General features: G+C 39.7%; 1 protein-coding gene across 1 annotated transcript; it reads left to right on the top strand.

Annotated features, from left to right (window-relative positions):
- The first annotated feature begins 217 nt into the window (after window positions 1–217).
- On the top strand, window positions 218–27,022 carry LGMN (legumain). Its single transcript, XM_071426586.1, has 14 exons — window positions 218–354; window positions 6,641–6,818; window positions 14,550–14,647; window positions 15,455–15,536; window positions 16,049–16,134; window positions 18,742–18,817; window positions 19,268–19,330; window positions 20,203–20,269; window positions 21,887–22,005; window positions 22,758–22,847; window positions 23,546–23,743; window positions 24,350–24,520; window positions 25,401–25,468; window positions 26,251–27,022. The coding sequence occupies exons 2-14, from the start codon at window positions 6,681–6,683 to the stop codon at window positions 26,288–26,290; spliced, it is 1,296 nt and encodes a 431-aa protein (XP_071282687.1). The 5' UTR covers window positions 218–354; window positions 6,641–6,680; the 3' UTR covers window positions 26,291–27,022.
- The last annotated feature ends 542 nt before the right edge of the window (window positions 27,023–27,564 follow it).

Raw genomic sequence — 27,564 nt, forward strand, 5'->3', positions numbered from 1 at the left:
CGCCACGGCCCCGGCGACTCCCGGTCGCTCCCGGCGCGCCCGCAGCGCGGGCCCGGCCAACGCGAGAGGAGCTTCCCGGGACTCCTGGGACACGCGGGACCACGCGACTCACGCCGCAGCCGCGGAACTACAAGTCCCAAGAAGCTTTGCGCGCAGGGCCCGCGGCCGCCTGAGCCAGTGGGGCGCCGGGCTTGCTGGGGCTCGTAGTGTGGTCGGGGGGATGTCCGGCCCCGCCTCCGCCCGGTCTCGATTGGCCGGGCCCGGCTCCGCCCCCCGCGCGCCGCGGTCGCCCGGCTCCGCACGGCGCTCGCCGCAATCACAGCGGCCGCGGCGGCGACTCCTCTGCACGAACTGGTGAGGGCGGCGGGGCTGCGCTGCGCTGTCCGGGGGCTCCGTCCAGGGGCTCCGGCCGGGGAGGGGAGGACGCGGGGTTCGCCTGAGCGAAGGGAGCTGTGAGCAGGGGACGGCCCGTTCCGCTCCGCTGCCCGGCCGCAGAGGCAGAGGCGGGGAAGCGGCCCCGCCGCCTCCCCGGGGAGCGACCGAGGGTGCCGGTGTCCTTCCCGGGCTCCGAGCGCTGCCGAGCCCCCGCCACTTCGCCCGGCGCCCCGTGTGGCCCTGGGGCTGGTACGCCTGGCCTGGGAACTGCGTTCGATCCCTCCGTGCTGGAAGAGAGACCGGCTCAGAGCGGCTCCTTCCGAGGGGCACTGCCCAGGGCTGGCAGAGGAGGGAGATGGGGCAGTGGGGGAGGAAGCAGTGGCAGCAGCTTACATTTAATCACCAGTAATACATTTTTAACGGGAGAAAAGGATGGAGTAACTATTTACGGGATTTCTGCGGAGAGCTGGGAATGCCTGAAAGGCGCTGCGCTGTGGCTGGCTGTTTATAGCTGGTGGACAGCCCTGCCGTAGCGTGAGGTTCTGCTTGGAGGTAGTAGCACCACTAGTTCTCAATTAGGATGGAACAACACTGTGTTGGATGTCTGTATTTGCGAGTTAACATAAATATTGTAGCCAAGATCTGAACTGCTAAGATAAACCATAGTAAAAGACATGTAGAGTGCAGGAATCTTGTGTAATATCACACTGGAATTTCTGCGTAATAACTTCTGCAGAATTTCATTCTGTCCGTGCTTCCAACATTTCCATGTTTGCTGAGCAGACATTCTTACCCTTACCTGACTTACTCTTTTACCCTTATACCCCCTATGCAACTCAAGCAATTTAACACAATTATTTCTCATGCAGCGTTGCAGTATCTCTTTTTTCTGTTAAAATGTGGCAGAGGCTTTGTACATATCTGCAGACAGATAAGAAAGTAAATAGCAGAAGCAGTTTTATTGAAGCCTTATGGTCTGCCAGATTTGAATCTGGGTGTTTTGAAACATGTAGAGAAAAAAATCCCCTAATCCAGGTGTATTAACTTATCACCATTCTAGGAATGATTTTGGGTTTTTTTACCCTCAGGTAAATTCTACCATCTCTGCTGTTGAGAAAAAAACCTGCAAACAGGAGAATGAACTTTATTTGTAATTACTTTTAAATACATTTATTTAACATCAATAATTATTCTGAGTTAACTAAAAAATCATGGGTTTTTACGGTAAAAGTGGCTTATACATCTTCAGTAGATGTCTAAACAGAAATATTTTACTACAAGTTCTAATCATACTAGGCCCGTTCATAGAATGGTTACTAGCAGACTTTGTAAGGAAATGTTTTGCAACAGGGACAATAATCGCCTTCAAAATGTACCATGACAGAATTTATAGCAATGAAGATTTTTTTTTCTTTCTACAACACAAGTGCAGAAAGAAAATCAGATTATTTCTGCAGGGCCTAATCACAGGTTTAGGTGCTTCTGTTTTTGTAGCAGCCAGCACAGTTTGTGGGTGGAACATTGCTGGCAGAACTGTGGGCATCAGTTTCCTGTGAGGAAGACTGTCACATATTTTGTGGAAATCAGCATCTAAGTGGCAGGCAATATCCAAGCACTCTGTGGAGAAAGGAACTGTGGCTTGATTTGGGAAGCTCAAAGGCTAGTAGTTATAAGAAGTGAGCTGTTAAGAAAGACTTCACAGAAGAGCTTTAGTGGTCATCTGACCAGCTTAAGGCTGTTATTTTTCAGCAAGGTTACTGTTAGTGTACTTCTCATGCAAGTAAAATAGAGATATGGTTTCTGTTTATACAGCTCTTGGAGACTGTGTTTAAGGTATTTCGAGTGCAACCCACTGAAGTGTCAATATTGCTCTAAAAGCTAGTGGAAAATACTTTGATCAACTCAAAGCCCTTTCTTTAGAGTGCTATCCTGTTCTAAGAGTATTGATCTTAAAGGACTGTTTCCCAAAGGAAAGTTGTGAACTCAGGGAGCAGGCAGTTGGCTGGAAAAATTGTTCCAGCAGCAGCCAGCCATTTCCAGGTGTGGGCTTTCCTAAGCATCCCTCTCTTATCAAGTCACAGATGTATGCTAGCTATCTAGTGGGAAGTGGTCAAAGCACCTCTGTCAGGCCAGACTGGTTTTAAGAGTGAATTGTTCTGCAAGAGCCACTGTCACAGACATCTTTTCACTGAAAATCTTTTCTTTAGGATTTTTCCTTCTGAGAAGCTGAAGCCTCAGAGACAGAATGCAAACAATGGTTATCTGCTGCTGTAGAATGCAACAAGTCCACCTGTGATTGGCCCATCTTAGATGTTTATAATTAATGGCCAATCAAAGACCGAGCTATCTCGGACAGAGTCTGAGAGCTGCCTTTGTTATCATTCTCTTCTATTCTTAGCTTAGTTAGCTTCTGGGAAAACCTGTCCTTCTCTTTCTTTTTAGTATAGTTATAATGTAATATATATATATAATCATAAAATAATAAATCAAGCCTTCTGAACATAGAGTCAACATTCTCATCTCTTGCCTCATCCAAGAACCTCTGTGAACACTGTAACAAGCCACCCAATTCTGGATGTGCTTCTTCCACAGATTGTGCAAAGTGTGCAGCAGCCTTGCCTGCGTGCGTACATGGTGGTGTGATGCTGAGCCCACTGCACTGATGGGCCTTTATGCTGGCACACTCTCCAGGCAAAGTTAACTCTTCTGTCAGACAGACTAGGCAGAGCTGATCAAATCTTATGATATTTTGTAGATCAACCAAAGCTCCAAGATTGTCTTGTAGCGAGATTTTAGTTTTTCCACACAGTCTTCATCTGCATGTGATGTAGTATTGATTGCATGTGATGGATCTTCAGAGAAAGGCTTTTTCTGTACCTGTGGTAAGCTGGTCAGCTGAGTTGCTCTCTCTTAGTATGACTTGAAGACAAAGCATGTGATGGGGAGTTTTCTCTTGTCAACTGTAGGTCAAGAACTCATACAACACAACCCTGAACACAGCCTTTTAAATTGCCCACTTGCACTCAGAGGCCTTCTTTAAAACAAGTATAAATAGGTGTGTGTGTGTGAGTATATTTCTTTGTTTGATCATCATTTGTTTGTTTGTTAGGTTTGGTTTGGATTTTTTTTTAAGCAATAGTTAGAAACAAACAATGAAGACCCATTCTTACTGCCCATGTTTAAACCTATTTTAAGTGCTGCTTAGAGAAATTCAGGGAGCTGAGCATTTATTAGTTACAGTGTACTAGTATATCTGTTTTTTTTTTTTAATTTCCTCCCTTGTTTCTGGTGTTAATTTGATTTAATTATAGTATAAGAAAAGACAGATAAGAGAGATTATATGTCATTAATTTGTGCCAAAGGGAGGTTCTTTTCTATTCTAAATTATCCATGACAAAATATGTATGATATGCTAGTACAGTGCAATGTTTCTTGGTGTTTATGTTTTTTTCCTGGGTGTTCTGCATCAGTCACAACTTTTGTCTCAGCAGAGGAGAGAAATGTGAAGGCCTAGATACCCTTGTACTACCTGGAAGACTCTTGAATCCCTCATGGAGAGACTGCCTGAGGTAGCTAAAGTCTCTGTTCTGATGTGGCCCAGGGATTTTCTGTGATGGGGCTGTTGGCAGGCAGGGTGCAGTGCTGCTGTGGGTACACCTGTGCTACCTGTGTGTGGCAGGTACCTGAGAAATGAGAACTCAACATCCTTGTGAGTGTAGTCAGGAGTGTGTACTCACCAGGAAAGACAATCCCATTGAGCTGTTTCCATTTGGCTGGTATATCAGTAACTGATAGTGGCAGGGACTGTTTCCATGTGATGGATGTGTGTGCCAGGACTTCCCTTAAAATTAGCCATCATGTTATATGGCCTGGTGAACAGCTGGCACCAATGCAGTTTCTGTTGATATGCCCTGGATTCTGATGAATGCTATCTCAGAGCTAAGCATCATGTGAAAGGATCTCCAGCACTTACCTGGACCATTAACTTTTTTTTTTTTTTTTTTTTTTTTTTAACATAACCATAATTCATGTTATAGTTGGAGAAATGTTATCAGACAGACACTGAGCTCTGAGAGATCCGTGTGCAGGAAATTCAGCTCAATATTCCAGTAAGTCAAACTGAGTTAAGATTCATAAGCAGATTGTCCAAACAATACTGATTTTCTTTTCTTGCCTAATATTTCAGGAGTTAGATATACCTGAAATTGAATATTGGAAATGAAAAGGCTCATTGGCCTGTGGCCTGTAGTGGCACTTTACAGAAGTTCTTTACAGGTTGGTTTGAATTTTAGCCAGGCTGTAGGCAACAGAATAGCCAGATTTTATGGATGTTGTAGACACAGTGCATCTTCAGCACACTATGCTATTTGTCTTATCATGTGAAGAAGTGACAAGATAGATCAGGCAGAGTTGCCATACAAAGCCGCATTCTTTGGCAACAATGACAAAACTTTACAATTCCAGCTCAACATGGGAGAGTATAACCATCTAATAAAAAATCTGCTTATTCCTTCATATCTGCTTGTGTGCTGAAGAAGCTAATAAGTCAACAAACCCTAAGTTGTTAAGTTACTGTGTATTATTCTTGCTCCAAGTGTTACAGGCAGTGACAGGAGTGGCTTCTTCCTGAAAGATAAGTTTTTGGAAGAAGCAGTTTCATAACAGTTAATGTTTGGCTCTGTTTAGATCATCAAGACTTTCTTACTTTGTGCTAGCTCCACTAAAAAGGATAAAAACCCCCAACTTTTAAATATGTATATATAGTATAATATATGCATATATATATTTTTCATACTACTGCCTGCAAGACTAAATCTTCGTGACCAGTGAACCCATGCTGTGTGTTAGTCTACTCTGAACACAACTGCTCTGGAGAGGATCTGGCTGCTTTTCTATTCCAGCCTCATTTGAGTGGCTGCAGATGGGTGGTTTTGAGTGGGGTACTGAGGCTGACTTAGGTACTGTTTACTTGGTTTAGTGATTTTGCCTTGTGACTGTGTTGAATGGTTTGGGAGTTTCCAGCTTTTATTCCAGAGAAAGCCATGTTAATGTAGACTACTCTGCCTCTTACTGCAACACCTCTTCCATACCTAGCAGCAATTATCTACTTCCAGGATCTTGTGTTTGTGAGTAGGGAGGTGTAAAATCCCATTTCCCGGTGCATGAGGAGATGTGTAATCTTTATGCACGTGCCAGGAGCATGCAGTTCTTCAGGGGAGTTTGCTTTTAGAGTTTCACATCAGATGCAGCAGACCCGAGACTGTGACCAGTAAATGGAACCTGCCTGCCCCCTGAACCCCAGTTCAAAAAGCACACCTTAAACCTGTGATTGGATGTGGCCAGATAGTTTGCTTGTAGAGTAAATGCTTTACCAGACAATCAGGGTGCTCAGGACATTCACTAGCAAGGACTCTACTTTGTCCTCTCAAGAAAGTAGAAAGAGCCATTTCTGCATGGGCTCAAACCACCCCCTGTGCTTTGCTTTTCTAAATTTGTCATTCACAGGCTCAGATGTCTTTTTCTCACTGTGCACCATGTGCAAACACTTAACCATTGAGGAAAGGGGGCAAAAATGTTGCTCTTTCATGTGGTAGTGGTTCACATTTGCTCTCCACTAGCATAAAAGGTTGCACAAATAGCGTGAGGCTCTCACAGCCTTCACTTCCCCCCAGCCCGTGCAGTTAGGGCTGCATCTTGTGCAGAACAGTGGAATGGCCTCTTTCCACCCTCTTTGGTATTGTGGGCACAGAGAGCTTTTGTAACACTCTGACCTTCCAACTCCCCACCACTTTTCCATGTCTTCAGTATCCTACATCACCTGGGATTTGACTCAGTAATAATGGGGTAATTGCCAGTGAGTGGAAATCAGGGAATCACATAAGCAGAGACCAAGAGAATAGTTTTAATCTGAAAGAGTTTTATCTGTGAATCAATTGATAGTGAGGCTTTCTTTGTATTTGAGACTTATTCATTGCCAGCTAGTATAGAGTGAAACAACTGGAGGGAGCTGAACAACTTGGTTGTCCTATTCAGAATTGCTTTCAGTCAGATTTGAAAGCTGACAAAAAGCTATTGTAACTAGTAGCAGCTTGGTGCTAAAGGAAGATATGACCCAAAATTGTACTATGGGTTAAATGATCTGTAAAACACACAGAAAAACCCCACAACCAAGAAAAGCTTCTAGTTGGGATATTGCTGATATTTGTTTAGCAGTTTTTTATTGGCTGATATCCTCTCATTTACTTGTCTCAAAATTCTTCATTAGGAGAATTTACTCCCATTTGTGGAGTAAATAAAGAAGAGAGATGATACTGAAAGCAGTTTTTCTACTGGGCTGTGCTCTGGGCATCAGCACATTCCCCATGGAAGAGCCTGAAGATGGAGGCAAGCACTGGGTGGTGATTGTTGCAGGTTCCAATGGCTGGTACAACTATCGTCACCAGGTAAGGATCACATGCTGATGCTGTCCATGCTCCAGAAAATGCCAGCTCCCAGACTTGCAGGAAGGTGGTAGCTGCCTATAATCTAGACTAGTTTAGACCTTCTGTCATTTGAGCAAGTGCTTCTACTTCCAGACTCCCAGGTGTGTGAAGTTTTCAAAGCAAACAGCAGCAAGGTTTGCTCAGAACCTGCTCTTAGTTATTTTTGTTACCACCCCAGGAATTCCCTTCCACTACTCCTTTTTACTTTGTGGTTTTGTTTTTTGTTTTCTTTTTTTTTTTTGCATACAACTTTTTTTAGCCTCTAACCTCTTGAAAAAGCTCTCATTACCAGAGGAGAAGTACTCTTCCTCTAATCACACTTCTGCATCCTGGGAGACCTGTGCCTTTTAGGGTAAATACTCTATTACTAACTAGGCTAGAAGATCTAACCCCAACTTGCAGTTGTACAGGTATCTAGAGGTAAACCTCATTTTGAGACACATGCATGTTTCTTTCCATTTCTTTCCTCTTTTCATTATGTTATGAGAAGCTTCCTTTTCTTCTAAATAAAAAATCTCTGAAGGCTGCAAATGCGTTATTATGTTTGAGGAGTGGAGGAGTTATGGAAGAGGGTTCTTTTTAACCTGAACCAGTTTGCTGACTGTGTTCAACAGCATGGCCTCAGAATTAAGTTGGCACAACAAAGATATGGTGCAGCAGGGTTCAGGGAACAAAGTGAGTGGCAGAAACAGGAGGAAAAGGAACAGGAACTCCCAGTCCAGTGCTGCTGGGAAAGGCAGTGTGTTGTGAAACTGTGGGCTGAGCGTGGGTGTCACGATGGACAGGATTAAATCCAAGTGACTTTATTCTGGTTAAGTTCAAGATTTATAATCAGCAGTCAGGAAACTTCTGCAGCACTTACCCCTTGGGGAATTGCTGGACAATCCCTTAAACAGATTAATCTATGTAAACGCTATCTTTGCTCTAAATTTGCAGGTTGGCTTTCCTGGAGAAAAGGATCAATTTAATTCTGATTTGTGTGTACATTTATATATTTCTAAATGCTAGAAAAATAGTTTATTATAGTATTGTTGGTTAAATACCAGTGTACAAAATCAGCATTTTTAAAACTGAATAGTATGAAATGTACTGGTTGAATTGTTGAATGCTGGAACTTTTAAAAGTATGTACTATTTTTAATGTAACTGCCTGTAAAATAGAGAGAGGCTTCATCCTCTTGGTTGATTGAGGAACAAATGAGCCTTCTGTGTGTTAGGCACCCTGGGGTTTGTGTATGTTTCTTCTCCTTCTAGGCTCACAATCACTTTAGAACTTCCAGCACAGTGATGAGCTTAAAACTAAATTAATCAGACTGACAGTCTTGTTGCATCTGAAGAACAACCTGTCACTGGCAAGTGCTAGCTAAACACTTTGACAAACAGGTTTTAGGGACTTTCCTGGCTCCTTACACTGTAGATATCACCTGATAATTACAGTTGGAATATTACAGCCTTAATATAAACTATTCCTATTTAAAATTAAATCTTGAAGAAGAGTTTTAAAGTTGAAATTGGGAAACAATGATGAAAATACTACTGCTGTACTTGATTACTACCTGTCTTGGAGTGTCTAAATGTAATTACTGAGTTGTGCTCTTTTTGTTGCTATTGCTGTATAACCAGTCTAGCTGGCTCCCTTCCATTCTAGGAGGAGTTACTACCACAACATTAATTCTTTAAATAAAATTACAATTTTGAAGCTGTGGCTCATGAGAATTCCTTTACTCAGTTGCCTGGGCACAGTTTTTAGTCTCTCTGTCAGTGAGCCTGCAATTGGCAAGTGCTTCTGCCAGGTAAAATAGGGTTATGAAGAACACAAGATCCACACTTAACATATTTGTGTCCAACAGTGAGTGAATCTCTGTAACATGCTAGTTTCACAGAAGCCTATTAACTTTTGAGTGTGGTCATGCTTTGCAGATAGTTACTAAGTAATTTCTTTTCAATGTTAGAAAAATGAGAACAGGATTTCTTTAAATACTTAATTTTGAAGATCATGTCAACTAGCAATGCACAATATCTGCCATGTTGGATTGTTCTGAATTTAAATACTAGGAATCTCTGTATTTTAAACTGCCACTTGCTTCAGGTATTAACATTTGGAAAGAAGAAAATTAGAATACTAATAATAATCCTATTAAAGTTATAAAAGCAGCATTGTAAAAGAGTCTGTATGAAGGATCCTTCACAATGAGGCTGGGTTCTTACTTGCCTGTCCTGAGCAAGATACTGTGCATCTTAACTTGTTATGAAAAAGCTCAATTCCCACAGGATGCAGCACAGCAGCAGGTTCTGCCTAGTGCTAATGCTGTTCTGCCTAGTGGCCTTTTTTGGTCAGTCTTAAGGGCCTGGTGGGTGTGAGCACGCATGGTAGCAGTGACATGTGGTGAGACAGACCCAGCAGTTAGTCATGGGAAATCCTCTCATGTGTGACATGAAGTGTCATCCAGACAAGGGTGCCTTGGGTACTAAAAAATTGGAGAAATTTGTTCCCAGCAAAACAAGCAGAATCACAGACTCTTAGGAGAGTTATTCAGAGGAGGAAAGATGCTACAGAAATCTGAGGAGTTCTAACAGATTTCTGAAAATATTATGCACACCCTGTCTTGGTGTGTTAGGGCTCCCTGCCTTCCAGAGGTAGAAGCAAAAACATTTTAAGTAATTAAATTATTTGCCAAAGTCACTTAGAGAGGAACCAGGAATAGGACTTGGTCTTTCACTTCTGTGCTTCAGAACACATAGTGAACACACATAGAAACACATGGTATTGTTCAGTACAATCATACCTGTGCTATAAGAAATCAAAGCAGTGCTACAGAATTGCATGGTTGTGTAATTTTTTTGCTTTCCAAGGGAGAAACTGCAGAGGAAAATATATTGTACTCTAGTTCAGTTCACTCCTGCCATTACCCTTCTTCCCCAGAACTTTTCTGACCTAGCCTGTGTACAAGTGGATTTGTAGATATGTTCTAGTAAGTAGTTATTCAATATGGCTTTTTTTTATTACTGGACTTGTTGCTATTCCCTTCATGCAACCAAGCACTGATAATGTCCCTTTGTAATTTGAGAATTCAGCAGACACATCTCTGGGTTTCAGTTGCTCAGTTCAGCTGTCCAGGGTACAGTTAATACATGATGTTGCATATTTGTATTACGTTTTTATTTTGTGAGCTCCAGTTGTTTTCATGCTGCCTGCTTCAACATGGTCAAAATGTACTGTATTGTAATTATCCGGTGGTCATGTGTTCATGTGACTGAGCAACCACAAAAGCAGAAGAAATAGATTACCTATTCAAAAATACCTCATTTCATACATGCTGCACACTGTACAGACCCCAGGAATAATAAGTTTGTAAAGACTTTGCAGACCCAGGAAACACCGAGTTTGCACCTGTAACCTCAAGGAATCCGAAACTTTGCTTAAGACTGGTTATTTAGATGTCAGTAGTCAGGATCCACTGTCAGTACAAACCAAGGATAGAAAGGAGAAAAACCACCATTTGTGCCTAATATGAGCAAGATTCACACTCTGCAGGCAGTTGCTTCCACTGTGATGGCTGAGCTGGGATTCTTCCTAATCAGGATGACCTAAACTTGTCGTACACATTTATCTCATCCAGTTCCTAAAATAAAATTTAAGTGTTTTGTGTAGTATAGAGCCCAGTGTGATAGGCTTGCTGTCATTGCAGGGCTAGCTTGTACATTGCTTTGTGCTTATGGGTTCTCAGTTCTTTGGCATTTTTGTCCTTATTTTAGTGGTTTTGATTAGAGTTGCTTGGGCTATGGAAGGGCTATCAGTGTGCTCCTCTCTGCTCCTCAGCAGTTACTCTGGCTTCTCTGTAGCAGCTTTCCATTATGAGACTGGCTACTGTTCAAGAATACTGCCCCTGTTCCTAGGGAAAGTGGCTCAGCTCTCTGCTGCTCAAAGAGCTGGATAAAATACCTCTGGAAAGCTTAGTGGCATACGTGAGCAAATACGGTACTAAATGCTTCTGACAGATTTGGAGAATGACTCAACTAGCTAGTTCTCATTAGAAAAAATAGTGTCTGGCTCTTCTGTGTGATGAACATACCAGCTAACTCAAATCTAAAGCTGGCTTCACATCAGATCAGAAGAAGAGACAGACCCATGCTTCCTGGATGCTCAAATTCACATAGTTTGTGGAAAAGCCTGATGTGAAACAAGAGTTTTACTAAAGATGGAATGCATCCTCAAGAGAAATGCCAGACTGAAAAAGTCTGGCAAAATTACAATTAAAATTAAAACTAAAAAAATATGAATTTGTATACATGAGTCTGTTTTCAGTTGTTGTTTTTAGTCTTACAGTTACTGAGTTTTGTGGGTCAGAGACTGTATTTATTCAGTGTCCTAGACACTGCCAGCCAGAGCAGTATCTTATTCCAGGACAGTTTTAAATTCTCCTCTCTTGTAGGTAACAGACACTAAGGCTGCCTTAGCCTTCAATTAACATTTCCTCACTGTGCTTACAAAATTTAAACTGAGCTCTCAGGAAATCTTTCCTAAATTCTTGATAGTTATATCTTTGGGCAGACTCACTGATGTATGTTTAAGCAAAGGAGTAAGACATGGCTGGCATTTCAGACATATTCTTCTACTTTGTTTGTATATTAGAGTTCATTCTTGTTTAGGCTGTGACATTTCAGCACAGCTGTAGTGGGAATTGTGCTGCTTTAAGGTAAAGCTGACAGTTCCTTTCAGCCATGAACCTAGCAGTCATAAGACAAGAAGTAACCAATTTCACACAAGTCCAAGCTTTTCCCTTTAGGAACTATTTATGCAAGCTTGTGTCATAAACAACTTGATTTTTCCAAAAATCCCCCCAGGCAGTTTGCTTAAAAGCTGTGTCATTCAAATGTGTAAACAGCTGTATGACAGAGGAAAATTAGGGTGTCAGGAAAACAGAGTAATTCACTCTCTGATCCCCATGCTTTCAAAATCTAGGAGTTAATTATTTAAGCAGCTCTTCCATCAGAATTTGCTGATGTAGCGAAGGGTTTAGACTAACTAAGGAGTGAAAGGTCTAAACCATGCCTTTAACAGTGTCCATTTTGGAGCTACCCATAAGGTCAGTGTGCAGCAGGAGCTGTATAGCTGCACCTTTTCCTGTGCTGTGTGGGACAGCTGCAGCTTTTCCCGTGCTGATCTGGGGCAGCCCCTCAAATCGCAGTCACAGAAACGTGATTTAGTGACAATTTATCCAGTAAATGTTCATAGCACACATTTCACATGTTAAACCATCAAGAATAATACCAATAAGAGATCTGAAACCAGTGAGCAGCTGTTTCTTCTAGAGTGGTTTACAGGTGCAGATATGCCAGAAATATTTCATAGAGAAGCAGGGTCAAATAGCAGTATTTGAGAGGCGGTTAGACATCAACAGGAAATACTCTACATACACCTCCCTGCTCTAGCTGCAAACTTTTTTACTCTGGTTTTGTAGAGATTTATGGGGTTTTTATGTGTACACAGGGACTAATCATGAGCAATATCAAAGGTGACTAATTAGGTCAGCTAATTCTGTGCAATAAACCCTAACTGTTTACACATAACTGTCCTGCATTATTCAATGGAGTTTTAGTAGGAATGCATGTTTTTGCTGCTCTAGGCTTTGCTGGTGATATCATTATGCTACCAGCAGTTCCTTTAGCAAAAGCCTTAAAAGGCTGGGACAACCCCCAAACAGGCATAAGTTGAGATTGAAGGGAATTGACTGCATTGATCTGTCTTCCTTTACAGTAGGGATTTTGTAATGACTACTGTTTGCTAAGACAGGACATACTGAGCAAACAGTGAATGAACCAGAAGGAAGGAGAGGAAACCAAAACCTGATAATATGTATTTACAAAGTTTAGCTTATTTTGGGCACTTAGGATCAGTTGAAACACCTCCAAAGTCCCTACTGGCCAGCCACATGTTTGTGGGAGCGCAGACACTTGCTGATTGAATATGGTGATACTGTATCACTGCATGCCTAAGCACTTCCCTATTGCCAGCCTGTGAAGGTTCCTGTCAGCATCACAGAGGTGTGTGATATTTTGAGAGTGAGAAGGGATCTATGATCTACTCATCCATCAGTGTAGAGAAGCCCTGATTAGTGTTTTCTTCTGCTTCTGCTTGGGTTGCTTGTGAAAATCAAATACGTTCTCAGTCAAACCTGTGCTCTTCTGTTTCATATTATATGCAATACCTTCCTAATTGTTTAACCTCAATGTTTTGACTTGTTGAGGCAGAAGCTGGTATAATGACATGCAAGGAAATGGAAAACTAATTGGGAGATTGTCTGGGATGGGTGGAAGAGAACCTAGACTGCTGACCTGCAAAGTAGGAAATAGAACTGCTTTAGTAAGAACAGTTTAACATTTAGGGTTAAATCTCACATAAAGAGATTTTATTGTTGGAGAGTTCATTAGCATTGAATGTGCCTCACCCTTCACAGAATCTTGTACAACTATCTTCTCTTTTCATTTTTATCTGCACTTAGAAGACCAAGGATTATAAAGTTACAGTATTTTACAGTGTCCTTTTGGTTAAACTAAGGAAAATCACTAGTACTCCTAAGTAATCTAAACAGACACTGGTCTACTTAAACCACATCAATTTGGTTTCCAAATTAGCAAATTAGATTAGTTTAACACAAGTAAGCTTTAAAGCTTGCTTCCTGCCTGCATTTGGAGTGTGCATTTGTTAGATGAGATCTCTTCCATTAATCCTGCACAGCTTTTCCTAGCATTTGGTGGGTTCTAGTTCTCAAGTTTAGGAATGATTGTTAATGCCCCATTAGGGCACTCAGGGACTGTAAGTTTTAAAGAAGAGAATCATTTGGACTGGGGTTACTAAGAAGTTAGCATTCTGATATAGTTCTGCATTTACTTTACTGCATTTACTGTAATATCACTTTAATGGGTGTTGTTATTTCAGTGTCATGGGAAGATGGTTCTGTAAAGAAAATATGCTTGTTCATATCCTGTACAAATCAGCAAAAGAGCCTGAATAGAATTTTTGCAATTCTGTTTTCCACTGAAATCTGATGTGCACTGAATTAGTTGCTCTGCAGAGTAAGAAATATGTAATTAAAAAGAAAATATTCCTTAAACCAAATTCTCATCTCATAGTAAAGCAAGATTTAATAAAATCTTTGCATAGATGAGATTGGTAAACAATACTTGCTTAAGTCAAGGACAGCCTTCAATCTTTAGTTGTGCAGGCTTGGTGCAGAACTAAGGGAAATTGGTGGAAATCCAACTCTTTTTGTCTGCTTGGCACACTTTGGATTTCTCTGCAAAGAAAGGTTTTTATTTTCTGCAGAAGGTTTTTATTTTGATTTTCTCATACAATGGAGAATATTGCTGAGAGCTACATGTTAAATTTGTTATCTGTACCAAGTCTGAAGTAACTTCTGGTTTCTGTTTAAATAAGAAATCAAAATAGGTAATGAGGGAAAGATATTAATCATAGTCTCTACTATTAATGCAACTGCTTCTAATTAAAGAAGAGCAATGAGCTCTGGTTTAACCTGTGCATTTCAGCTTTCTACCAACCCTCAGTCTCTTATATTGGAATGAAGTTTGTTTTGGTCAATAGCCTGCTCTTAGGTCTGAAAAGCTGTTTTGCTTCTGGTATCAAAGGTAAAATTTCTGTTAAAACTAGTAATGAAAATTTGCTTAATTTCAGGCAGATGTGTGCCATGCCTATCAGATTGTACACCGAAATGGAATCCCAGATGAGCAGATCATTGTCATGATGTATGATGACATTGCTGATAATGAGGAGTAAGTGATGAACATACGCTGGTCACAAACTATATGGTTACTACAAACATGCTGTGGTCACCAGTGTGTTTTGAGATTGTAGTAGTTTTGAAAGAAAAGCCCTTAAAACCACCTGTGATATGCATAGAGATGTCAGCCATCAGCACAATAATTCTCATTTGAAATGTGCTCATGAGCTTCCTAAGCCTTAGAACACAGCTCAGCATCAGCTGTGGCACTGAGGACTGCAGAGCTTTGTTATGAGAGTAAGGGCTCTTAACTCCCAGGCATAACAGTGTGCAGCAGATAAATAACCTAAACTTGTGAACACAGGGGAGGTCTGTGTGCAATTTTCAGGGCTTTTTTGGAGGATATTATCAGATTAATTCCCAGCATTCAATGAAGATGGGTAACAGGTCCCATTCTGGGCGACCCTCTAGAGCATATCACTGCTTCCTGTATGACACAGTTAATTTATACAGCCTCTAATTCTGAAACAACTCAAAATCAGCACAGCAGCACTGGGAGCAAAGTGTTAAGGGGAATAAAGGCAAGACTGCAAGGAGAGAAATGATAGACACCATCCATCTACATCTTCAGATTAATTGACATGATCTGAGATAGAATACTTGAATGTACTCTGAGGGTAAGATCACGTGAGACAAATATATGTAACTGACTGAAGTGCAAAGCCCTTTATATTCTGAAATCACTTAATGACATATGGTGCAAGTTCCTGTACTCTCAGGTGAGCTGACTCCTGTTGTTCTAAGGTCATTGCATGGCATGTGGCTAATTATTCCTATTTATGTTCCATTTACCTTTCAGAAATCCAACCAAAGGCATTGTCATCAATAGACCTAATGGCTCAGATGTGTATGCTGGAGTGCCCAAGGACTATACAAAGGAGGTAGGAACAAAACCCCTTTCCCTGTGGTTCAGCATTATCCAATGTCTGAATAAATTCTTTCACCCTGTAGCTTACACTCCAAAAATGCACATAATATAAAGCATCAAGTTTATTTACCTGCATGGTTTGACATGAAGTTTGGTTTGACGTAAGATGAATATAGACAATAGATTCTTTGAAGTGAAGCATTGGTCATCAAAGTGAACCTTTACACTTTCCATGCTGACAAATGAAATGAAAGGAAGGAAGGTCTTGGATTGTAAATGTTGTAACTCAATCTGAAAAACAGCTGTGTAAACCTAATTGTTTCATTAAATCAGTACAGTAATCCAGTGACTCTGTGATTTCATGATTCAGCAGCCAAGTGAGTCATTAGATAAAGATGTATTGAAAAGGATGGCCAGCTAAATTTGTCATCCATGCTTGATTTTAACTTTAAGAAGCCATCTTTCTAAATGAAGATTTTGTTGTTTTTATTATCAGATCTAACTTTAATCTTCTCAAATCTGTAGGATGTCACTCCTAAGAATTTTCTTGCGGTTCTCAGAGGAGATGGGGAAGCAGTGAAGGGGGTGGGATCAGGAAAAGTATTGAAAAGGTAAGAGAAGTTTAATTTAGAAAATAATTGCATGTGTAGTTGTTAATTGACACTGATTTCAACAAAAGAATAAATTAGAGCAACTTAAAAATCCAGCAAAATTATTGATGGCAATTTCAGGTCCTTCACATTACAAATACAGTGGTTCTAATTTCTTAAACTATGTGTCACAAGAAAGCAACTGCTGATATTTGACTGATTAAGGTATAGAAGTTCTAGAGGGTAGTATTAACTGTATTAAGGTATTTGTTATTTAGACTATTATCTTTTTCAAGAATGGCAGTTCTAAGATAGTGTGGCTAAACTCTGGAGACTTCTGGAAAGGATTTTCCAAGGCTTATTTTAATGTACATGAACAGTTTTATTAATCAGCAGAAGACTTAGGTCAAACTCAGGCTGGACTTAGCAGTGAGTGGCAGAGGAACAAAAAGAGCTTAACCAGCTCATCAGCTGGATGAATTGCATTTCTAATCCCAGCCTTGTTCTTTGTAGCACATGTACAGTTATTGAGGCTGAGTAAAAATCATAATTCCATTCCTAATGGAAGTGGAATTATGGTTTATAATTAATGAAAAAAAAATCTTTGTGACTGAAAAAGTAATATGAGCAATTAAACTTGTAAGTGATGTATTATGCTTAAATTATTTGTAAACTAAGCAACAGAAATGATTCCAAGTTTTGCAATATTTTAATATATGAAGAATAATAAGTTATAGATTGACTGAGTGCAATGTAAGATTTATAATTAATGGTAGTTTATAAAGGCTTATATAATTTAGATGATTCAAGAATGTAGTTAATACATTTCAGTGCCTAATAAGAAATCTTCTTGGAAGGATACCTGATGTCAGTTATTCATCTTGTTTCTACCGAGTTTGAGGTGTAAAAGTATGATGCTGCCTTACTAAGTTGTATCACATTTCTGACTATTGGTTAAGAGCTATATCATATATTTTTCTGTGTACAAGAATGACTATAAAACCTTTAAGAATTTAAATTCAACCATTTGGAAGGACTAGCCTTGTTGAAGAAAAACTGTGAAGTCTATCTGCATATGACAGTTGATTTTAGAGGCATAGCAATGAAACAGAACAGAAGAATCCCACCCTGGCACTGAGGAGAACAGTAAAAAAGGAGGAGCAGGACAATAGTCAAATAAGTTACTACTCTGAATTGTTTGAACTTCATCCTTAAATGCTGAGGTTGAAAATGATATATGCAACACATATAGGCAAAACGTTAATAAATTACTGCACATTACCAGATTGTGCAATTCTAGTATCTGGAATGAGTCAAGGGGTGACTATGAAGCAATTTTTGTTTTAAAAAAATGTACATCTGAACACACCTCACCTGCAAAAGCTTGATGTTCCTGTTCAAATAAGGGAGTAGCTACACAGAGGACCAAAGTCTCTTAATGTACTCAGGAAGACAACTTGAACCCACAAATAAAAGTCTTAATTGTTTACATTCCACCTGGGTCAAATTTTTTGCATTTAGGATCAAGAGCAGGAAGCCAAAAAATAACACCAGCCCTTCTTTATTAGGCTCTGTTTGAATGTTCAAGTGACCTGACTTTTGCTGTTGGGTGGGGCAAGAACTGAATTATCCTTTCCCTGGGAGGCTTCCAGATGGACTTTCAGGTGGTGTCCCTAACCAGTAGGTTACTGGCCAAACAGAAGGCTGGACAATGTTTCCTTGAGCTGCTGCAGTTGCATCTATTTGCTGTGAGGAAAGAGCAAAAGCAAGTAAAGGTTTCTGGAATCTGGTACAGAGGAACAGAGGAGGGCCTGGACACTCCTTCTGATCTTTTTACACACTTTATATTTAATTGTCCCTGAATCCAGTTTAAAAGGAAAATCCTTTGCAGATCTGGCTGTTAGGCTAAGACCTTTCTGTCACCCAAACGTGATCTGTTTGATTTAGAGTGGAATCAGACTGTACAGCAAACTGTACTACTCAGATGTGAGGGTGTCAAAGCCTGTGAGTGCTCAGTGCTCAACTGACTGCAGAGCCACGGGTGCAGATGCCAGTCTGGCCTCATGAGTGCCTGTGTACATGCACCAGTTCCTCATGGAGCTGGAGGCTGACACTGCTTGCTGATCTGTGTGGCTGATTATGGCCACAGCAGTCCTTACACATGCCTCAGGTCCTTAGCAAAGAGGTTTTTATTATTTATCCTTGTGTTAATGGTACCTTGGTATAACTTAGTTAGAAAAGCATTCCTTTTTTCCAGACTTCTACAAATGCCCAGAGTATTAGCAATTCTTCAGATAGCCATTAAAAACCAATTGTGTTTCCACCATACCCTACATAACAGCCCCTGTTTCAATCAGTTTACAGTTTGGAATGTGAAGAGTGATTGCCATATTCTCCATGTTTGAGGGACTATATCTTTGGTTTTGTTCCTTTTGTGGGCATTTCTTCTAATAAGGATCCAAATGAATATGCTTGGGAGAAAAAAATTTACCAAGAGGAGGAGATGCTTCAGCTCTATTATTTTCAGATAATGACATGTCTTAGCACTGAGAAGCAGATGATTGTTGTTGTACTGAAGATTAGGTTGGAGTAGTTAAAAAGACTTTGTTTGCAATTTTTTCATTACAGTGGTCCCAAGGATCATGTGTTTGTTTATTTCACTGACCATGGAGCTCCAGGACTTCTGGCTTTTCCTGATGATGATGTAAGCATTTTGGGAATAACACAAAACCCATCATTTTAGTGACATACTAAAATAATAACAAATAAATGTAAAACATGAGAATATTTAGTGCACTGCTATATTGAGGGGAGAGGCCAAAAAAGAGCATTATTCTCCTGATCACTGTATTTTGGATTTTTTCCAGTTAGAATCTGTAACATTCAGTTGAAACTTAAGTTATGTCATTCCATAGTCAGGCTGCTTCACACAGGTGTGACTTGGCTTTCTGGTGCACTATACATATCTTCTGGGACCATTGCTCATCTTCTCCAAAGTGCTAAATGCTAGAATTTTATACTTCAGAGGGCAAAGGACTGGATAAATTTATTGGGAAAATAGTGTACATATTCACAACAGTTAGTATTTATTCTTGAGTGAATTGTGTGTCTGTTGAACATAAGTGGTTTTAATACAAGCCTTCTTATTTTACAGCTTCATGTGAAAGACTTGAATAAGACTATTTGGTACATGTATCATCACAAGAAATACCGGAAGGTAAACAAGCATACCAGAAATTCTGAAATTAAAAGAGCAGCTGGCATGGAAGAGAGATGTTTTTATTTTGAGAATTGGCTCAAAGTAGGAGGAATCTGTTACATGCAGTTAAATTTGCATTAGGATTTTGCAGTTCAAAGGATGATCTGCTCCAGATTTTCCATAAATGGTTCATTTGTTTTTGCAGTCAGTGTTCATATGTAGTGTAACTGCTGTTTGCTAATGCTGTATATTCTGGCTAGAAAAGCAACATCTGTAACTGCTGCACCCCATAATTTATACCTGACTCTCTTCCTGTGCTTTGTTCACTTCACTCTTTACTGTCTTTACAGGAAGTTTGTATATACCTCATGTTTTTCTTACAGCTCCTTATTTAGTTTAAAAGACTGTATATCTTGTCAGAAAATTCTGTGAATTTATTTCATCACATTGCTAATAGCAGAGAAGTTACTGTTTTGAACATTTTACTGGTGCTTTTTTTACGCAGTTCTTTGTGGCAATGTCTGCTATGGCTGGCTGTGTTTAGGAACACACAGCTGGCATCAGTTCCAGAGACACTGCAATCAATACTAACACCTTGCTGTGCCTATAGAGTGACTGTGTGTTTGATGTGTGCTTTGTACAATAGCCAGTAGATCCCTGTGGATTCTGTAGAGATGAATAACACCTTTTCATTATTATTCTTTCCCCTTTCTATGGAGTTTAATTCCTGAAAATAAAAAATTAGCTTTTCTTTTGTAGCACTATGCATAGCTTTTGTTTCAGGAATAGCAGTACAGGCCAACTAGCTACACCTAAAAAGCACCTAACAAGTTTTCTCCATTTCCTCATGGAATTTCTTAAGGCCTCTGATTTATTTTTGTATTTTATAGATGGTCTTCTACATTGAAGCATGTGAGTCTGGATCTATGATGAATCATTTGGCTGATAATATCAATGGTGAGCAGTCAGTTAACTTACTGGACTTAAATATCACAGCTTGTCCCAGACCTTGTCCCAGACAAGTACTGACTGTGACAAGAATAGGTTCAAGGCATGTTTATGTAGAATTTTAGTGGGGGAGCACAAGAAAGTAATACTTTCCATTTACAGGAAGTTCCTTTTAGTAGAGTCTTACAAAAGACTGAAAAGGCTTTCAGTTTCTCAAAAATGAGAAGTTGAAAAAGTATTTCTTTTCAGGAACCAGGTGGTTGCCCTGGTTATACAGACATTTCTCAGCCTCAGCAGTGCTAACAGGTGTGAAGTTCCTGCTCTCAGTTTCATCAAGTAGCAAAGCAGATGTGAGACACCACTGCCAGGTGGATTTGCTGCACATTTGCACAACAACCCAGGATGTGGAACTTGGATTTTTCAGGGTTTCCAGGCTCTCTGCTGCAGAGCTGGAAGCTCAGCCTTGATTGGGATGAGGAATCACAACCTTTTGAAACAGCTGTTCCATATCAGGGAGAGAAGTGTTTGCTCCTGTGGTTTTGAAGATGTCATTGCAGAGGAGACCAGCCATGTCCATGGCATCCTGGGTGTTTGGCCCTGGGTGTGCTGCCTGACACCCACCAAGATTTCTTACAAACAGTTTTTCTTTTTTACAGGTAGCAGTTTCATGTTGACAATTGTCCAGACAAATGCTCAGTATTTTTTATAGTTTATTCTGTTAGAATTTCCAGTCTGAGGACTCTGGTTTTACAACCAGCTCTGCCACAGAACTTAAAAAGGCAGAAAATTGACAGTTTATGTATTAAGAGTACAAAGTTGTCTTTGGCAGCTCTCACTGATAAGCTAAGAAGTTTAACTGGTTACTTAGTAAGCATTTTGAAGGGTGCTAAGAGGAGCATTTTACTGCACAGATAAGATTCAATATTTTTTTTACTTTTGAGCTTTAGGTACATTCTGAGTAGAAACAACACAATAGCTCTATAAAATAACATGGAACACTTTCACTTTAAAATATGGATTTTCCTTCAGTTACACAACTATGCTATGTATTAACTTTGGCAAAAAGCCAAAATTGCTTTTGTCTTGAGACCTGTCAATATGTGTTTACAGTATTTCTGTTGTCTTAGAGATGACTTACTGGGAACACTGTTCTCAGGACAAATGTAGGATTATTTTACTTTTGTCTCAGTGTAGAGCATTATCCAACAAAGTATATTACTTAGAAGGTGGCATTATGTGGAAGTAAAGATGATTTTTAGGGGATTCCCTTCAAATTTGGAGAAGAGATATCATTATTGTAATAAAGAAAATGAATGTATAGATAGTTGTTAGTGCACAATGCTCTCAGGCAGTTCTTGAATAATAGATTTTTCCTTCAGACAATTTTTAAACACTCCAGACCACGTTTGGCAGCAAAGAAGAAGCACAGAGTGTGCTTAGAACAGCACTGAGGGTGACTGAACAGAATGATTAACATACTTCTTTCCTTCCTGCTATTTAGAAGTAAATGGTTGAAAGGCAAAATACTTAGACAAATATATTGTGTGGAGCTAAGTATTAAATCATGGAGTGGCAAGGGGAGATTAAAAAAAAGAAGATAAAAAACCCTTACTGTTTGTATTACAGTTTATGCAACAACAGCTGCTAATCCCAAGGAGTCATCTTATGCATGTTACTATGATGATGAAAGACAGACTTATCTTGGGGACTGGTACAGTGTGAATTGGATGGAAGATTCAGATATGGTAAGTTACTGAAATGAATTTTCTTCATTTCATGTATGAAAAAGATCACTAGGATTTTTAAACATAGCTCTTTTACAGAAGTTGTGAAAATATTTGGCTTTATGTGGGAGCAAAATCAACAAATTAAGTTGGTAAAAGTATTTATCTACTACTCAAGACCATATACATAATCTTTATTTGTTTGGGCCACTGAATTTACTTCCAATACCAACTTTCAGAAATATTATTTCCTTTTGTTATTTATAAGATATAAAATATCTAAGATTTAAAATAAGATATAATTTATAATATAATTCATAATATTATTAGATAATAAGATATAAAATATCTTCTAGTTCCAAACTGACATAATCTTTATTTGCTAATCTGAGACCACATCTCCAAACATGTTAAATGAATTGGGCAGTTCAGTAAGTTGTCTGTCTGCTTCAGGGCTGCTTAAATATGGAACTGTGGCTAACCCACTTGTTAGTATAATGGAGACTGTTGTTAATGAAACAAACCTGGCATTTGTATGCTAGTCCACTCCCTTCTTGCCCATTTGCTGGGGAATGAGATTACTAAAAGCAATATGAGAATATGCTGTCAAATCTTCTTTTCAGTTTTTACTTCCATGTCTTTCAAAGGTTGTATAGCTCTTGTCCTATACATGCTTCTACTCACTGGCAGCTAAGACTCTTTGCAGTTTCCCTTGCATTTTTAGAATAGCCAAGTTTAACTGGTTTAGACCTTATGGAACTTTCTTCATGCAGGAGGATCTAAGAAAAGAAACACTCCACAAGCAGTTTCAGCTGGTGAAGAAACGCACCAACACCAGCCATGTGATGCAGTATGGAAACAGAGTATGTATTTCACAGGGCTTCCTGCTCAAATGTATCTTCAAGCCTTTCTTACCCTGTACTTTCATGCCTTAATTCAAACAAAAAACAGCTGTAAACTGGCAGGGTTGATTTAGTAATTTTTAGTCATGAGCTATTTCTCTTAAAAGACCTCAGCATTTAAGAGGTGATGATCCTGATGCTAAAGGAAATCAGCCTTGCATATGCATTAATGCAAGAAATCAGGGTACAAGTTGTCCTCCAAGCTCTGCCAGTGATTTGACACTTCAATAAAGAAAGGTATTTACCACTTCCCAGCATATTATGAGTATTAGTGAAATGTTAAAAAATACAATGATCCCTCAAATGGGAAGAGCTAAGAGGTGATACAGCATTTACAATAGTCCCATTATGCAACAGATTAAATACTCATAAAAAAAAAGTGCAGTTACATAAGCTGGTTGCCTTTTTCCTTTTTCCCCCCAGTGAGTTTTGGAAATAAAGTTCCCTGATTTTTGTCAGCCTTTACCTCATTGTATTAAAAACCCAACATATGCATACACACAGACACATACACCTACAACCCTGTTACTTCCTTTATTTTCTCTAATAAAACAAGTTTAGAGATTTAGGTTTGCATGGCAGACAAAGACAAAACTGCCTATTGAGGGTGATTGACAATTTCCATCTGTTCCATTCCAAATTTACTTTTTATCTTTCAGAGCATCTCCTCCATGAAGGTGATGCAGTTCCAGGGCATGGGGAAGAAAGCTATGCCCATTTCTCTGCCACCTGTGGAAAACTATGACCTGACACCTAGTCCTGATGTGCCCTTTGCAATCATGAAACGAAAGCTGATGGCTACCAATGACATTTCTGAGGCTAAGAAGATTGCTGCAGAGATGAAAGCATACCTGGAGGTAAGAAAAGAAAAAATAATTGCTCATCAGGCCAGATTAACTTCTATCCTAAGAAATGGCAGAGGGAAAATCCCCGAAAGTCAAAAAAAATTACTCTTCAGACTGGTAACCTCTAGCTGATGGTTTATTCTTCCTTTAGAATTCAATGATCTGTTCCATAAGGCACATTCAGTAGTAATTATCTAGCCAAAAGGTAAGCAAATGCAAAAGTCAGTCTCACAGCTTTTATTGGCAGGAAATTCCTCATCTGCATCCATAGGGATTTTTATGGGAAAACTTAATCTTTGGTGTTAGAGCAACTCATGTTTCAGTAGAACTGAAACATCCCAAATCAAATAGCTCCTGCAGAATGGAAGTCAGTATTCCCTGGTAAACAGTGGAAGGACAGTAAGTAATTTTGGGCTCCAGGAATCTTGACTTTCTGTCAGTTTTCATTTGAGTGTGAAGAGACAAGTGCAAGAGACTATGCTAAAAATAAATGGCAAAATTTGGTTCCCTAAAAAGCCTAAAAGTTAAAGGAAGATTAAAGAAAGAGAAATTTCATTCAAAGTCTTTAAATTAGATTTAGAAAAAGCATGTTTTAAGTTCTTCTTGTTTTATATACAGGTGAAAGAATTCATCCAAGAATCCATGCGGAAGATAGTCACTGTAGTAACAGGATCAACAGAACAGAGCAAGCAGATTCTGTCAGACAGACTGACCATCAGCAATTATGACTGTTACCAGTCAGCAGTGAACCACTTCAAAGCTCATTGCTTCAACTGGCACTTACCTGTGGTAAGTCACTCATTGGATATAACCTGATAAACAGGCCACAAAAACTAGCACAGTCATGAGCACACCTGCAAAAATCAGCTTTTATTAAAAAGCTACCTTGGGGCAGTCATACAGATTAGATTTGGAATAAGGGTAAGTAATTGCTTTTGGAAACAATTTTTACTATGCCTTTAGGTAAGCAAGAAGTTTACTAAAAAAAACCCCAAAATAATATGTAATTTTTACTAGTTGTGCTGTTGCTTCCATCAATTCCCTCCCCAGAAATCCCAGTGTTAAAAAAGTCATGTTGTATTTCTGCTTGAAACATCTCTGCTGACTAAACAGAAACAAACCATCACCACTATGAATTCATAATCTTGGTGCATTCAGATTTCTGTATTATGATGTAGTATTATTCATAATTCCTTGCAGTAGCCTCACTGCTATTTCCATCATCTTGCTGAATTCTTGAGAACCACTTTTTCGTTTAGGGGCTTTATTACTGTTTGCTCTTCCTGGGATCCCAGTTGAGGATTCAAGTTGTGTTATTAGACTTCAGTTAAGAATAAGAAAGTCCTGATGGCAGGCAAGATAGCCTCTTTAGTGGATTTTTTGTTTTTGTTCTGTGGGATTTTAAGAACGTAATGGATTAGATGGTCTTGTGTATGAGGTCAATGTTCAGCACAGCTGAATTTCCTAAGTTCAAAGAAGTTAAATGGCTGAATTGCCTGAAGTTCAAAGAGCAAAGTGTGCAGAAAAAAGATCCATTTAGCCCAGTACTAGATCATCAGTTGAACACCTTAGATATTATAGCAGCTCTAAATTATTTCCACTATTAAGTCTGGATAAACAATACCTGCTTTTGATCACTGAAATGATTAACAATGTTTGTTTATTTCAGTATGAGTATGCACTGAGACAGCTGTATGCCTTGGTCAACCTTTGTGAAGGAGGATACCCCATTGACAGGTAATGAGGTTCCCAGATATGCCCTGTAGTTTTAACTGTGGCTAGAAGAACAAAAGCCAATAGGCTGATAAAGCTTTATCCTAAAAGCTTCTCACTTGTTCTGCTCGTGTTATCATTTTGTCCATAAATCACTCTAAATTTAGAAATGTTTGTTTTGACAAACATCATTATTTGTTCCCTCCAACTTATAATGATCCATGTCCCCATAACCCTTTAATTTCATTACTGAGCCTCAGGGGAAATGACAGCCAGAGGATGCCACTGCACCACACAACATCAAACAAAACAGCATGACTGGTGCAAGGGTGTTGCCCTGTAACTCCTGCATCAGCTTACACTGAAGCCAGGCAGGGAACTGCTGTGTTTTCTGTGCCACCCCCTCAGCTGCTGGTTCAAAACACCACAGCACTGCTGGGTTCTGGTGATGAAAGAGAATATGGTGCTATGTGTGGGGTAGGAAACAGGGAAGTAATGGTCCAGGCTGACCTCTGTCATGGTGCAGTAGAGCCAAGGGCAGCATGGTGTTGGAATTCTGTCTTAGGAATTTGTGGTAGAGGTTGGGATCCCAGCTTATGAGTCATGCAAGAGATGTAAAAGGGAGAGAAGAAAGCAGAAGGGTAGGGAATGTGAGGATGGACTGGTAGTTCAAAGAGTGTGTACATGCAACTCAGGAGGTGAAGAACTGCTGCCCCCACTCCTGAAGCCCACTGCAGTCAGTTTGGGAAATAGTTTGAGAGCAGAGTACCTGAAAAGTTATTAATCATTATTGTTCTCTATTGCAGAATATGCCTGGCCATGAATCAGGTGTGCCTTGGGTATTGATGGAAACAACAGTCCTGAATGTAACCCTTGCTACAAGTGATAATTTTTCATAGCTGTCATAATCCAGACTTTATGTGCATGCAACCTGGAGAGAGTCAGACACTGTACTGGAACTGTGTTGGGAGCTGAGGCACCAGACCATGAGCAGTGCAGCACTTGCCAGTGCTCTCCCCTGCATCCCCACCTGCTGACAGCCTGCTGCTTTGAGAGAGGCATTTTGGCAGACCATCTGGAGCTTTCAAGATGGATAATTTTTTTCAAAGCACAATGCTCTTAGGAATCTCTGGATGAACACTACAAGCCACCTATGTGATTGCTAACTCAATCCTAAATCTAAACATTGAGTCATTAATTCTGGAGGGTTTTTTAAAATACTCTTGCTAACTCTTAACTTTTTAAAAAAAGTTAATGAATACCATTACAGTGACTAATTTGCAGATTGGTTGAAGAGTGAGGAAACCAAAGCTTGTTCTATTAAGTTTTAACTCCTTAACAGTTTAAAGAAATTAGTTGCATATGGGAGCTGTTTGATGTGGACAGCACAGTTAAATGTTGAGCAGTAAAAATCTTTGTGAGTAGAAAGCACTGTTTCCCAAAGAAAAACAGAAATATCTAATGCTGTAAATTTAGCACCAGTATGCCCTAATTAATTGTGTATACTCACAAACCTGTGGGAAGTCATGGAGTACAGGAATTGCCTGTGAATAAAAATAAAGTTGACAGTTTCATCCACCCACAGTGCAATAGTGTTGGACATGTTGTGTCTTGAAAATGAAGGAGAGCTAATTAATCCCATGACATGCATTACAAAGTTAATCTGTCCCTCTAAGACTTTCATAAGGCAGGTACTCTCAAAAACACCCGCACAAGCAAACCAACAAAACCTGAAACAAACCCCAAAACTCCAGCCTAAAAGCAACAACAAAGCCTGTAAAGCCCCAGATCACACTTGAAGGTTCCACTCCTCAGAGGTGACTCAGTAAAGGACAAGTATGGCAAAATTACAGGTTGTGAGATGATCCACAAAAGTTTCAGGTTGTCCACAGCTTTTTACGTGTGGAGACAGGATACAGAAATGTTTTCAGTGTGTTAAAATATTCAAAATTTCCTCATCTCCATGTGAAAAGAATGAAGTCTGACAAAAACTGAAGAGAGAGTTCTGGGTAGCTCCACACAGAGGAAAGGGGTTGTAGAGGTGTAACTACTAGTTTTGTATAAAAAGAAGACCTAGGTAAGGCCAAGAGGAACATGAATGGCTTCATGAACACTGTCTG

Source organism: Agelaius tricolor, unplaced genomic scaffold (genome assembly GCF_023055355.1).
Source record: "Agelaius tricolor isolate 1412-34295 unplaced genomic scaffold, bAgeTri1.0.p SCAF_5, whole genome shotgun sequence".
NCBI lineage: Eukaryota > Metazoa > Chordata > Aves > Passeriformes > Icteridae > Agelaius > Agelaius tricolor.

Coding starts and splice junctions, on each gene's coding strand:
- LGMN (XM_071426586.1), top strand. CDS start 6,681: ATGATACTGAAAGCAGTTTTTCTACTGGGCTGTGCTCTGGGCATCAGC. Junction 22,006..22,757: donor GGATGGAAGATTCAGATATG/GTAAGTTACTGA, acceptor TTCTTCATGCAG/GAGGATCTAAGAAAAGAAAC. Junction 24,521..25,400: donor TCAACTGGCACTTACCTGTG/GTAAGTCACTCA, acceptor TGTTTATTTCAG/TATGAGTATGCACTGAGACA.